General features: G+C 45.8%; 1 protein-coding gene across 8 annotated transcripts in view; it reads right to left on the reverse strand.

The window, feature by feature from the left end:
- The window catches only part of SHROOM3 (shroom family member 3), a 219,849-nt gene that overhangs the window by 44,939 nt on the left and 160,666 nt on the right, over nucleotides 1-14,244 (reverse strand). For 6 of the 8 annotated variants that reach the window (XM_081020646.1, XM_081020647.1, XM_081020653.1 and 3 more), the window contains one exon: nucleotides 6,347-6,478. In XM_081020646.1, coding sequence (XP_080876772.1) covers nucleotides 6,347-6,478 — 132 coding nt within the window. Of the gene's footprint in view, nucleotides 1-3,116; nucleotides 3,666-6,346; nucleotides 6,479-14,244 lie in introns of those variants that run through there. The other 2 variants (XM_081020652.1, XM_081020650.1) reach the window with 2 other exon arrangements.

Here is a 14,244-nt window from a genome sequence, read left to right on the forward strand (position 1 = left end):
TCTCTAGCAGTACAGACCCAGGTGACTAGAGTGTATGTATGTATCTAGAGCTTTTCAAACTTTTCATGTTGGTGACACACTTTTTAGACATGAATCGTGTTGTGACACAGTTATTCAGTATTACTAGCAAACCGGAGGTTAAACTAGCCCCTTATAAGAGCATTTGCGCACCACACCTACACACGGCAGCCGACACACTAACATGTCCTGACAGAGTTTGGAAAGCTCTGATCTAGAGAGAGAAAGACCGACCGACCAAGACAGAATATAGATATATACTGTATATACAGTCATACCTTGGGTTACAGACGCTTCAGGTTGCGTTTTTTTGGGTTACGGACTGCCGAAACCCGGATGTACCGGAATGGGTTACTTCCCGTTTTCGGTGGTTGCACATGTGCAGAAGCACTAAATCGTTCTTTGCGCATGCACAGAAGCGCCAAATCACAACCCGCGCATGCACATATGCGCTGCTGCGGGTTGTGAACGTGCATCCCACACGGATCACATTCGCAACCCGAGCGTCCACTGTATATAGAAAAAGAGACAGACACACGTACACAACTGTACAATTCTCTGACTCAACAGTCACTTCTTCTCTGCCCCACCTCAATCCACACACATATCCAATGATCATATTACAGTGGTACCTCGGGTTAAGTACTTAATTCGTTTCGGAGGTCCGTACTTAACCTGAAACTGTTCTTAACCTGAAGCACCACTTTAGCTAATGGGGCCTCCTGCTACTGCCGCGCCGCCGGAGCACAATTTTTGTTCTCATCCTGAAGAAAAGTTCTTAACCTGAAGAACTATTCATGGGTTAGCAGAGTCTGTAACCTGAAGCGTATGTAACCCGAGGTACCACTGTATCAAAGACACTTACAATAAAAAGCAAACGTGTTTTGTCTTGGGAACAAAGTTTACGGACATTTACAGAAACTGCATCACAGAATTCTTTTTGTTTTTTCTTTCCATGCTCGTGCTATTGTAGTGCCCTGCCGGCTTTTACAAATATGCGAGTGTAGTTCTCGGGGTGTGGCAGGCAGACAAGCAAACGCCACCCACACATTCCTGCAGCCAAGTGCTGCCAGCATCTGCCAACATATTTAGACACAAGGAAAGAAAGTGTGGAGGAGGGCGAGAAAGAAAACAGGCACACAAAGAAAGAACCAGGATATCCTGCAGTGGGAAGGAGGCTTGGGGACAAAGTTGGTAAGGCGATTCCTTTTATTTACCTTATGGCTTTAAAGCTCTCTTATCTACTTGCTGCTGCAATATAAAGGACTCACGTTTCTTCCTTTGTCTCACCCATCTTCTAAAAACCTTATACAACAAACTGAATGCAACCATCAGAAGGCGGAATGTCTACACAAATAAGAATACAGGGAGCATCAGCTGCCACCTAAGAAAATAATCCGCGCATGGCAGGCAGAAGTTCTTTTGAAGTTTTTCTCTGCTGTTCCCACTGCCAAAGAGGCAAGGTGATGTCCAGTTTAAACAGAAAATGTCACAGGGAGCTTGGGAAACGGACGCATCACAGTGTTTGAAATTTGCCAGGCGCCAGGCACATTTTGCACCTGGCTATTGGCCACTTGTGACCAAGTGAAGATGCCCGGGTGCAAGGATGGTGCATGGTGACTCCACCATCTGGAAGTGCGTGCCTGAGGATCCCTGGATCGTGCCTGTTTTCACACACTAACAACACATCCTGAAGAATTCTATCTGTGATATTTTATCTGCACAATCAAGAATGAATGTCAGGAACCAAAAAGTTGTACTGAAGAATACAACCATCTGGCCCCCAAATGGCAACTATACATTCTGTTTTGGCGACTGCAACCCTGGTTTAAGGAGCCATTTGGCGCCAAGCTTATATATCTGAGTTTAAAACACTGATGCATCACGTTACTGACACATGAAATCCTTCTTTGGGTAGCGGGCTTTAACATAGCTGTCAACTTACAGATTTGAAAATAAGGGACCAGCAGCCTCGAAAATAAGGGATCAGCAGCCAAAATAAGGGATTTTCCAAACACAGGTATGTTCAGCTTCTGAGCCCCTCCGAGCCAAAGGCAGAAAGCCCAGCCAGCAGCCAAAAGAAGCCTCGAGCGGTGGTTCCCACAGCACAGCAACCCGGCAAAGGGGATGCAGCAAGGAAAACCACCGTCACCTCTCCGCTGGGAAGCGCTGAGCAAAGGCGAGTCCCCAGGCAACGCGGCCGATTTGATCGGCACAAGGCATGCAAGCTCCACCCCCCAGTCGTTCTTAGACTCCTTATTGGGTGAGCAACGCAGCCAAGCAACACATGAGCCTCCCTCCTTCCTGGCCAGCAGGGAGGGAGGGAGAGGAGCTGCTTCCTTTGAAACCTGGGAAATTTAAGGGACATCATCAATAAGGGACAGCAGTGGGACACTGCGCTGGGATAAGGGAGTTTCCCACCAAATAAGGGACGGTTGACAGCTATGGGCTTTAATTTATAGGGCTCCAAGGGACCTGAGCACCATGTAGCAGCTAGATTCTTGATGAATCGCTGGACCACAAGTGAGGAGAGGACTGCTACAGTCAAGACCTGCTTCTGGGTTTCCCACTGGGGGCATCTGGTTGGTTGCTGTGAGAACAGCATGCTGGGCTAGATGGGTCTTTGGCCTGATCCAGGATGGCTCTTCTTATAACAAAATGATAGAATTGTAGGGTTGGAAGGCACCTTGAGGATCATCTAGTCCATTGATGGCCAAACTTGGCCCTCCAGCTGTTTTGGGACTACAATTCCCATCATCCCTGACCACTGGTCCTGTTAGCTAGGGATTATGGGAGTTGTAGTCCCAAAACAGCTGGAGGGCCAAGTTTGTCCAAGGCAGGAATATGCAGCTGTCCCATACGGGGATCAAACTTGCAACCTTGGTGTTATCAGCACCAAACTCTAACCAACGGAGCTATCCTGTTCTTAAGAATTGCATTCCCAACTCCACTTATCACCTTAAACTACATTGTTCAGTTCATACAATTAAAATTCTTTCTCCATAGGGAAAGGGGAGGGCAGGGAAAACAGAAGAGGTAAAAGAATAAGAGAAGTAGTAAACAAACAGAGATGGAACTGGAAAACAACCAAGCCACACCTGAAACATCTTCTATTAGCCAAGCCTTTCTGAGGAACACCAGCAACCGGGATCTCGGGATCTCTCTTCTTAACCGCTCTTCTACCAAGGCAGCTGCAAAGAAGCATCACCAATGCCCAGAAGCTGAGCTTTGCCCACAACACAAGACTTGACTTTTGCACTGTCTCCTCTCTCCAGCCCTGTGCCAGAGGAGTAACAGGTAGCTGGGAAGGACCTTGGAGGAAGTGGGGTAATTGCCATGATCTAATCAGTGTCTTGCTGATTATCCTTGCCTCCTCCAGAAAATGTGAGACTTGGTGATTTACAAGAAGAATATTTGGCCCACACCTCCAACAACACAGAACTGCACCCTCCGCTTCAACAAGGCTGAGCTGGTTCCGTATGTGTGCAGGCACAGAGGACAAAGGCACCTATTTTTCATCTAGTAATTCAGATTTTTCTCCCCACCCTTGGATGTTTCTGCTCTGTCATGCAGTAAGGGAACAGTCCCCATGTTCTGAACTGCAGGGATGTTTCAGTGTTGCTTCTGTTCAGTGCTCAGTATGATTAAGAGATAATAATAATAATAATTTATTATTTATACCCCGCCCATCTGGCTGGGCTTCCCCAGCCACTCTGGGCGGCTTCCAAAAGAATATTAAAATACTGTGATACATCAAACATTAAAAGCTTCCCTAAACAGGGCTGCCTTCAGATGTCTTCTAAAAGTCTGGTAGTTGTTGTTCTCTTTGACATCTGGTGGGAGAGCCTTCCACAGCGGGTGCCACTACCAAGAAGGCCCTCTGCCCGGTTCCCTGTAACTTGGCTTCTCGCAGTGAGGGAACTGCCAGAAGGCCCTCGGTGCTGGACCTCAGTGTCTGGGTAGAACGATGGGGGTGGAGACGCTCCTTCAGATATACTGGACTGAGGCCGTTTAGGGCTTTAAAGGTCAGCACCAACACTTTGAATTCTGGTCGGAAACGTACTGGGAGCCAATGTAGGTCTTTCAAGACCAGTGTTATATGGTCTCGGCGGCCGCTCCCAGTCACCAGTCTGTAATATGTAATATTACATATTACATGTAATAAAATTCAGAAAGTGGAAAGAGCCATATTACAGAGCATTCAGTATCAGAGGAACCCAGGAACACTCACATACACTGTTGCAGTTAAACAGTTGATAGCAGGGTTTCCCAAACTTGGGTCTCCAGCTGTTTTTGGACTACAGCTCCTATTGTCCCTAGGTAGCAAGACCAGGGGTCAGGGATGATGGGAACTGTAGTCTGGAAGCAGCTGGAGACCCAAGTTTGGGAAACACTGGTCAATAGGATGGGAAGCAAGTCATTGCCTCCACATCAGCCGAAGAACCACCTGGACGATCCTGCACAATGACTCTATAGGTTAGCTTATTTGCAACCCTGGCTACTTCCTCCATGGTGGCTTACTTGTCTAGTACTGATTGGCATCAGCAATGTTTGGGAAGAACATTAAAAAAATTTTCCGGTGCTTTGTTTTTCCCATGGAAAATTTTCAATTTCATAAATTCATTAGTAACAATGAATGCAATTCCAATTGCAAATGCAATATCGGGCAAGCCAGGCTGTTTCGAAGTTGAAGCACGTGAGTCCCAATCTCTGTGGTGTAGTGTGACAAAAAATAATAATCATAGGGTACTTTTTGAAAAAGCTGTGTTTCCTAAATACAATTAAGATAAATGCTAGTTAAATGATCTCTCTCTCTCTCAGCAGGAATATTTCCCCTGCAAACTGAAAGTTTCCTGATGCAAATTACCCTAATGGCCTCTTTCCCTAAAGAGAGAGCAAATTTTCATTTGTTACAGTTGAGTGCATATGTCTTCCCTTCTGAAAAAAAAAGGAAATAAATCTAATGGTTTTTAGTAATTTCCTCCGTGTTCTAGCCCACAATCTATCTTGTGTAAGCATTTTCTTTCTGAGGATATTGTGTCAGCCACATTTCGAAGATAAGATGTATTGGGAATAAAAGTTGGGAAACAACGGCAACAAGTACTCATAGTACTACGTACCCTAATTTGCCCTGAAAACTGTAAAATCTTCCCATTCGAAATGGAAAACTGGAAAGCCCACATCACTAATGAGCTAGCAATGCCCTGCTATTGTGTGAAATGTTTCCTTACCAGCCTTGGGCTTCCCAAAAGGACAGCTGGTGCCAGCCAGGAAAATCTCCACGCAGCAGAAAGGAACCGCCACTGTTAAGTAATAGAAGGCTGGAGAGGAAAGTCACCCTGAATATGTGGCCAGTGCGTATCTTAACTACCTTGTAGAGTGGCCCAAAGGAGCTGTCCATACAAAGCATATATCTTGCATACATTGCGTGCCTCAGGCTGCAACGTGCAATATGAAAAGTTGCTTTTAGCACCCACCGATATGGTGCAGGAGAACAAGAAAGACATAAAACAGGAGTAGACAGAGGAAGAACATGTATCGTTCCCTCTGACATACTTCTGGTGGGGAAGGGACCCACAAGTTCAAGCTGCACATTCTGTTAATGGAAGCCTTCAAATCTACACCCTCATTTGGGATTTCTTTTAAAGACTCCCAAAGTTATCGAAGTATGCTAGATCTAGATGATACAATAATCTTTATTGTCATTGTACTATACAGAACAACAAAATTGAAAAAACTACATAAGACATTCAAAAACCAACAAGCCTGCTATCCCAGCTATCCCAACCTGGTTAGCCCCCTAAAAACTATGATACCAAGACACTACTAAGCACAGACAAAAAGAATGGCTAAAATTATCTTGTATAGGGCAAGTGGCTCTAAAGCAAGGCTGGGAAGCAGGATCCGGCAGGTGGAACTAAATTTCTTGAGCCCCCACACCGCTTTGAGAAGTAAATGTCTATCGCCTGGTGTCAGTAAGAAGTCAGGTAACTTAGCTTCAAAGGAAATATTTGTGAGTGCAAACTTAAGAGTATGCTCCCTACTTCATTCCTTCCTTCCAGACCAGGTGGAGCTGAAGCAAGGATGCAAAGGGGGTTGGGGAGTGGAGCTGATTCCAGTGGGCCTTGCATTTGCTGCTAATTTTAAAGTGCACCCAACGCTTGCAGAAGCACAATCTGGGGCACACTTCAATGTTCCCGGTGGTTCCTTTGCAGCTGCATCTTTAACTGCCCCACACATGACACCAGAGGTTCCCTTTGCCCGGCCTGAAGTATACAAGAAAGAATCAGAAGTGCAGCAACATTGGCAGAAATGTTCCACTCCTCACCTGTTCTTTAAGCGCAGTTTAACTCCAGCAGGCCATGGGGTTTTGCTGTATTGCAAGTCAGAACTGAGACACTCTGAGCTGAGGGAACAGGAAGCTGTAATCTCAGGATGTCCTTTTGCTGCAAAGGTATCCCTGGGAAAAGAAACAGACCAAAGAGAGGGAGCTTGAGGACGGTGCAATCACACTTCAGCAAGGAGAATTTAGGATGAAATAACTCCTCTCATATACCTGATGCTAATATTTATTTGAGTATTTCTATCCCGCCTTCCAGCATGAAGGCCACAGAGGTGTTAACAATACAATAAGGAAATACCGTATTTTTCGCTCTATAGGACGCACTTTTCCCCCTCCAAAAATTAAGGGGAAATGTGTGTGCGTCCTATAGAGTGAATGCAGGCTGCGCGGCTAAGCCCAAAGCCAGAACAGGGAGACGGAGCACTGCGCAGCACTCCGTCTCCCTGTTCTAGCTTGGAGTTAGCTGCGCAAAGCCTCCGCAGGAAGTTCCTGCTGTGCTTGGAAGGCTTGCGGATAGCTGCCTGAAGCCTGAAGCCCCTGGAGCGCAGCGCGAACTCCCGCTGTGCTCCGGGGGCTTCAGGCAGCTATCCGCAAGCCTTCGGAGTGCAGTAGGAGTTCCCGCTGTGCTCTGAAGGCTTGCGGATAGCCACCTGAAGCCTGGAGAGCGAGAGGGGTCAGCGCACACCGATCCCTCTTGCTCTCCAGGCTTCGCTTCACTGGAGAGGCGCTGCACAGTTTTCCCCCTCCTATGGTCTGGAGTGTCCTATGGTCCGGTGCGTCCTATAGAGCGAAAAATACGGTAATCATAAAACAACCATTTAAAAGGAAATGGAACAACACAATAAAAAGCCACGAGACATAAAAGCAGCAAGATGCAGGTTTGATTCAAAGCAGGATCTTCTGAAAGCATGAGAGAGAGCAAAATCTGTACTTCAAAGCAAGTCTGTTGAGCTCAATGGGAGCTACTCCTGGGTGAAGCATGTGCAGGATTGTAGCGCTGCACTCCCAGAATCAGGTTGTCTAAATCCCACTGCAGCATCCTGGATGCAGCTTTGCAATTATATAGCCTGATCTTATAGAATCATAGAGTTGGAAGAGACCACAAGGGCCATCGAGTCCAACCCCCTGCCAAGCAGGAAACACCATCAGAGCACTCCTGACATATGGTTGTCAAGCCTCTGCTTAAAGACCTCCAAAGAAGGAGACTCCACCACACTCCTTGGCAGCAAATTCCACTGTCAAACAGCTCTTACTGTCAGGAAGTTCTTCCTAATGTTTAGGTGGAATCTTCTTTCTTGTAGTTTGGATCCATTGCTCCGTGTCCGCTTCTCTGGAGCAGCTTGTTTGTGCCAAATCAAGTCCTACCTAAGTTCAAAGGGGAGGGGGATAATTCCCTAATAAATGTGCAAAAGCAAAAAGAAAGCTGTCTTCTGCCAGGCCAGACTGTCATGTTCTGACAGGCAGCAGCTATGCCAGGGAGAGGTTACCTGACATCTTTTCAACAGAAGACGCCATGGACTGAGCCTGAGAGGTATTCACACAAAGCATGGGCTCTGCTACCCACTGAGCTATAGTTCTTCCCCGTGCATCGTAGCTCCGGTCACAATAAAATAAAAAACCTGACAGAACGAATGCAAAGCCAGCAAAGGGAGAGAGTTTTCAGACATAAATTGCAAGACTGGCTCCCATAACTGAACCCATTAGTACAAGGAACAGAGAGTTTGGATTGCAGTTTAAAGAGGAGTGCTGTGAAAAGAGCTGAATGCTACTTCCTTGTCCTATGCCACAGTTGCTATAGCTCTCGGTCAACTGAGATGGAGGTTTGTTATTTCCCCGAACTTAATACAGTGGTACCTCAGGTTACATACGCTTCAGGTTACAGACTCCGCTAACCCAGAAATATTACCTCAGGTTAAGAACTATGCTTCAGGATGAGAACAGAAATTGTGCTCCGGCGGCGTGGCAGCAGCAGGAGGCCCCATTAGCTAACGTGGTGGTTCAGGTTAAGAACAGTTTCAGGTTAAGAACGGACCTCCAGAACGAATTAAGTACTTAATTGCTACCTGAGGTACCAATGTAGTAGAATAGGAGTTCAAAACAAAACAGAACAACCCTCTCTCATTCCAATCCTGGTTGCTCACACACTGCACCAACCTCAATGTGCAACAGACACATACCAATTTAGTATTTTCAGAACTGTTGATAATGTATCCCAACTTTATCCCAAAGTGCAGAAAGACCGTACCGCTCCAGATTGGGTGGGTTTTGTCTTGTCTTGCACAGGTGAATTATTCGGCAACATCTCACTGGTGCAATAATAGTGCATTAGTGGTAGTTTACATCAGACCACCCGCACAGGTGTTCTGTAATGCTTCCACGGTGTTACTGCACTATTGCCATTTGGAGGAGCTGCACTGCGCCATAGAGCAACAAAAGCGGGACAAAAAAAAAAGTATCAGAACATTTGTGGTACAGGAGCTCAGAATGAAGTTACCAGACATGCACAGACTTGAAACAAAGCAGTATGTTTGCCTCACAACCTTTGCACGTATTAACAGTATTGAAAGTGAAACTGCATGTAACTGCCCCAATAACATCACAAGCACAAAACCATCATGAATGCAAAATAAAAAGGATGGCAGGAGGGGCCTCTTATATATCTGTGGCTGTTAAGTTGTGGGTGAACATATCAGACGACACAGCGATTCTTCAAACAGCTCTTGTTTATTCACAGGCCAGAACAGAACTGAACTGCAGGGTTCAGTCAGCCTGCTTATATAGAGCTCCAGTACAACGTAACTGTAACAATTTTCTAAAACTATCCAATCACTGAACGTCACTTTCGATCCCTTATTTGCGTAACTATCTACAGTATCCCCCTGCTGGCCCAGGGTGAGAACTTCAGTACATAACAGTGGCTACGTGTGGCTGCCATGATATCCTCAGAAAGAAATATGCTTAATACCAGATGGAATTGTGGGTTGGAGGGAGAAAAATCACTTAAAGCAAATAGGGTTGCCATATTTCAAGAAGTAAAAAATCCAGACAGTTGTGTTAAGCCCCAAACTTGTTGAGCTTTTTTTGCACAATTAAGCAAAGGCCAAGCACTGAACCTGGGTCCTTCTCTGCACATAAAGCGATGCTCTGCCATTGAGCTATGGCTGCTCCCTGTACCTTCCGCAGCAAAAGGATGCGCATGAAAAGAGCGCAACCCGCAGCAGCTCGTCTGCACATGCACAGGTTGCGACTCGCTGCTTCTGCGCATGCACGTGGTGTCATTTTTGTGCATCTGCGCATGCGCAAGTGGCAAACCCCGGAAGTAAGCCTTTCCGGTACTTCTGGGTCGCCGCGGGACGTATCCGGAAAGAACGTAACTTGAAGCAAACGTAACATGAGGTGTGAGTGTACGCTGAAGAGCCAAAGCTCCTGATCCTCAAGATTGGAATGAAAAAGAACAGGGAAGGGAAACAGCGGAACAGAAAGCTGTGTGAGAGGGAGACATTCTGTCCTTCCCTCCCCGTCAATAAAAGAAGAAAAGAGGGCTAATGACAAGGGTACTGGCATGGCTGTTCTATGTTTAGGGGGCTTATGGCTCAAGCCACATGCCATCCTGTGAGGCTTGGGGACGCTTCGGATAGCTGAGATTCCATTGCAGTGAGGGAAAAGAAAGAGCAGCCTTCTTTGAGGCAACCCAAACCCTCCCGTCACCCTCACTCCTCCCCACACGTGTCAGGCCAGGAATTTTAAGCCGCCACACCGTCCGTTACGGCCAGGAAAGTGGCAGCACCCGCAAGACTTTCACCCACCAGAAGGGAGATTTGCAGCGCCCGGACGGCATTCTTGCGCAAGCCTGTTGCCGTATGTCACGGCTGCGCTTCAAATCCTCCCTCAGCTGCTCGCCCTCGGCCTTTCCTCTAAATCCCAGCCCGCTTAAGCTTCCTTGCTCGACATGTGCTGCTTCTCCGCATAAGCCGGGAAGGGCCCTTTGGCACGTTCGTGACTAAGGGCACACGGTGGTGGAAAATCACTTCAGGTGGTCATCTGGCGTGAGGATGGCTGCCTTTTCCCCATCAGCAAAACAACTAGCAGACCAGCGATCATGGAGCAGTTAAGAGAAGGGTCTGGCTTGCTACGTTTGCCATGAAGTCACATACCCACTTTCAAATTTTACCTCACAAGAGCCAACTGTGATACGAGGCAGAACGCGTTGGGCTGAACCAGGGAAAAAGGCCTGTGTATGAATGAATCCCTGCTGAGTTGAGGGACTCTCAAAAGTGGTCTTGAGCTTTTTTCATGGAAAAAAAGGCGGTGCTGGAGATAAAAAATTAATATGTAAAAGTTTATTTATTATTATTATTTTAATCATTTTTATTACTTTTCCCATTTTAACAATCCAATCAAATCACATTGTATGTTCAAATTATACAAATGCATATCAAATAGTCCAAATATTCTGCCTAAATTATAATTTTTTTGTTGGGACTTCCCATGCTTCAAGTTCGGGGGGGCTCTGATCGTCTCATATCTCTGCTGCCTTGAATAGTCTTTCCTAATATGCAAAAGTTTAAAAGGCGCAAGGAGATAGGATAACAATATATTAAAGATGGAATAACAAATAAAACTGAATAACGTAACAATAACAAAAATAATAGCAGGTAAAGAAGATTGCACACTGGTGGAGGGAAGTACTGGGCTGTGGGGGAGAGAGGTGAAGGGATTAATTGAAATTGTTAAAGATTGGTATAGGATTTAAGAGATTTAAATTTTCATAAAGATTCTATAAGGAAAGCAGAAAGCAGCAAGAAATATCAAGTAAAGGTATCGGAGAGGAAATCAGTGTAAATGAAAACACGAGGCTTATGGTTTTGTTACATGTGGTTTTATTTTGGAGTTGCCTGTTTATTTCGGAGTTGTTTGTTGTAAAGAATGTATATTATGTGAATAAAATAATAAAGGGATTTGAAAAAAACAGAAAAACAAAAACAAAAGTGGCCTTGAGCAAGTTGCTTCCTGCCACTCTGATCTGCCCCACAGGGTTGTTACGAGGATAAAATAGGATAATCCTTCATATGCTGCCCTGAACTCCTGGGAGGAAGGGCAGGATAAGCAAAACAATGCCCCTGTCGGATCCAATCTGTAATATAGGGATGGCAAGGCTAGTTTACAGGATTGCTGTCAAGGATTAAGGGTGACCATGTTACATGAAGCAGCCCTACCTGACCTGGAATCTGCATATCCTAGGCCAGGCATCCCCAAACTCGGCCCTCCAGATGTTTTGGGACTACAACTCCCATCCATAGCTGTCAAGTGTCCCTTATTTGAAGGGACAGTCCCTTATTCCAGCGCCACGTCCCGCTGCTGTCCCTTATTGATGGATGTCCCTTAAATGATGCTCCTTAAATTTCAAAGGAAGCAACTCCTCTCCCTCCCTCCCTGCCGGCTAGGGAGGAGGGAGGCTCCAACTGTGTTGCTTGGCTGTGTTGCTCACCCAATAAGAAGTCTAAGAACGACTGGGGGGTGGAGCTTGCATGCCTTGTGTGTGGCTAGTTAATGCAAGCTGAGGGGTTTTTTGAATGCTGGACGCCATTTTGTTGCACGTGCTGCTGCAAACTTTGCAGTGCAAAGCCAGGCCGGGGAGCCATCTTAAGTTGAGGCTGCATAGGCCTTGTGGTGCATGTGATTCAGATTCTATTTAGTTGAACCTCTGGTTACAAAGTTGGTTGGACAGTGTTCTCGAAGCTACCAGCATGAGTTTGACCAGACTGCAGGAGGACAGGAAGACTGGAGTGCCTGGAACAGGTGAAGCTGCAGGTCCCTTATTTTGGCTGCTGGTCCCTTATTTTCAAGGCTGCTGGTCCCTTATTTTCAAATCTGTAAGTTGACAGCTATGCTCCCATCATCCCTAGCTAACAGGACCAGTGGTCAGGGATGATGGGAATTGTAGTCCCAAAACATCTGGAGGGCCGAGTTTGGGGGTGCCTGTCCTAGGCCTTCTCCCTGCCATACATTTAAAGCACTCTTATTCCACTTTAGACAGTCAGGGTTTATCCCAAAGAATTCTGGGAGCTGTAGTTCATAATGGGTGCTGAGAATTGATAGGAGACAAGCACCCCCAGTTCCCCTTATGCAGCTACAATTCCCAGAGTATTTCAACCGTCAATCCCTCTTCCCAGTGGACTCTGGGAATTATAGCTCTGTTTGGGGAATAGGGGGTCTCCCAAAAACTTATAAAGAGGCTCCATTTTTCTACAAAGAGGTTATCAGATTGTCTATATGCTAAAGTACACAAATATTGTGAGAACCTGAGAATGTCCCAGATTTTAATGACCCCGTCTTTTATGATGGTGTCTCTTTATTTCCATCCAGTTGCTATAGGGAATCAATCTTGTAGGTATCACTAAATGCTGCATTAGCTCTCCCACCCTCTAATACAATTATTATTATTTATTAAATTCATCTATTTTACATAACCAAATCACAGAATTAAGGGATCCATAGCTAGCCTATGCCCAGTTATTTATTCAATTTTAGTTATTACTTCTTCCCGTCCACCCCCTAAAATGGTTTGGGGGACAGGCCCAAATAACCTAGGATATCTGACTCTCTCCTTGGCACACACCCTACTTTTATGCAGACAACATCCCTTTACGGTAGGCTAAGTGGTCGTGATTGGTCCAAGGTCACCAGGGAAGCAGAACCCAAATTGGAACACAGATCTTCATGGCTGGCCCAGTATTCCTACATGACCATATTGGCTCTCTTTGTGCCACAGCCAAAACTCAATCCAAATGTAACCCGGTGTGGGGAATATAAGAAGCATCACAGTAGAATTAAGAACTTGCTCTTTCCAAAACACACAATTGTTTTGTTTACCTCTCTCACACAGCCAAGAGATCATCCCTGAGTTGTTGAGCAAGATTTAGGACTGCTGATGTTCTTGATAAGGAGCACTGGAAATGAGCCCTTTTAATTGTATGACACATTTTAAAAAAATAAAATACTAGTCTTGTCCTTCACCCGGGCATTAGAAAATTAGATGGAATGCTGAACAATAATGATTATAAGTAATTGGACCAATATTAAGTGTGATTAGAGAACAGGTAATTAGAGGTTGCGTTCTTAGCATGAACCAACTTAAAGATGGAAGGAGAACCATTTCAGAGCCGTCTCTGGAATGTACCACAAATGGAATTTCACATGGGTAATGTTACTCAATTCCTCCTGTCAGGTAGCTCAGTTCTACCTTGATTTGCAACTACTGCCAGACTCCACTCATCCCCTGTTTTTCCTGTAGGATAAAGAGGTGAAAGTGAGCCTAGAGAGGTGAGGGCGAGACTGCCTCCTCCTGTGTTGCTGTTTTTTTGGGAGGGTCTTCACCAAAACATGGAAATATTGCTCTGCTTCACATGTGAATGTGGAGGGTTTTCAAATGTATTAATGACCCCATGCTGAGGAGACAGCATACCTAGAAATTTATTGGGGGACCTATCAGACAGACAGACAGACAGAATGTAACACAAAGGTAGCGAGTCCTAAAAAGCAGGGATCAACTATCACCTCATGCATAAACTTAGAAAGGCGACCTAGGCAAGGCATTCTCTATACAGTGGTACCTCGGGTTACATACGCTTCAGGTTACAGACTCCGCTAACCCAGAAATAGTACCTTGGGTTAAGAACTTTGTTTCAGGATGAGAACAGGAATCGTGCAGCGGCGCAGCAGCAGCGAGAGGCCCCATTAGCTAAAGTGGTACCTCAGGTTACGAACAGACCTCCAGAACGAATTAAGTACGTAACCAGAGGTACCACTGTACAACTCAGCCTGCCTTCCCTACTTCCAGCTCACCAAACGCAAGGAGGGGCACAGCTCCTGCACTTTTACAT

This window comes from Podarcis pityusensis (genome assembly GCF_964106645.2).
Source record: "Podarcis pityusensis genome assembly, chromosome: 9".
In the NCBI taxonomy this organism is placed as follows: domain Eukaryota; kingdom Metazoa; phylum Chordata; class Lepidosauria; order Squamata; family Lacertidae; genus Podarcis; species Podarcis pityusensis.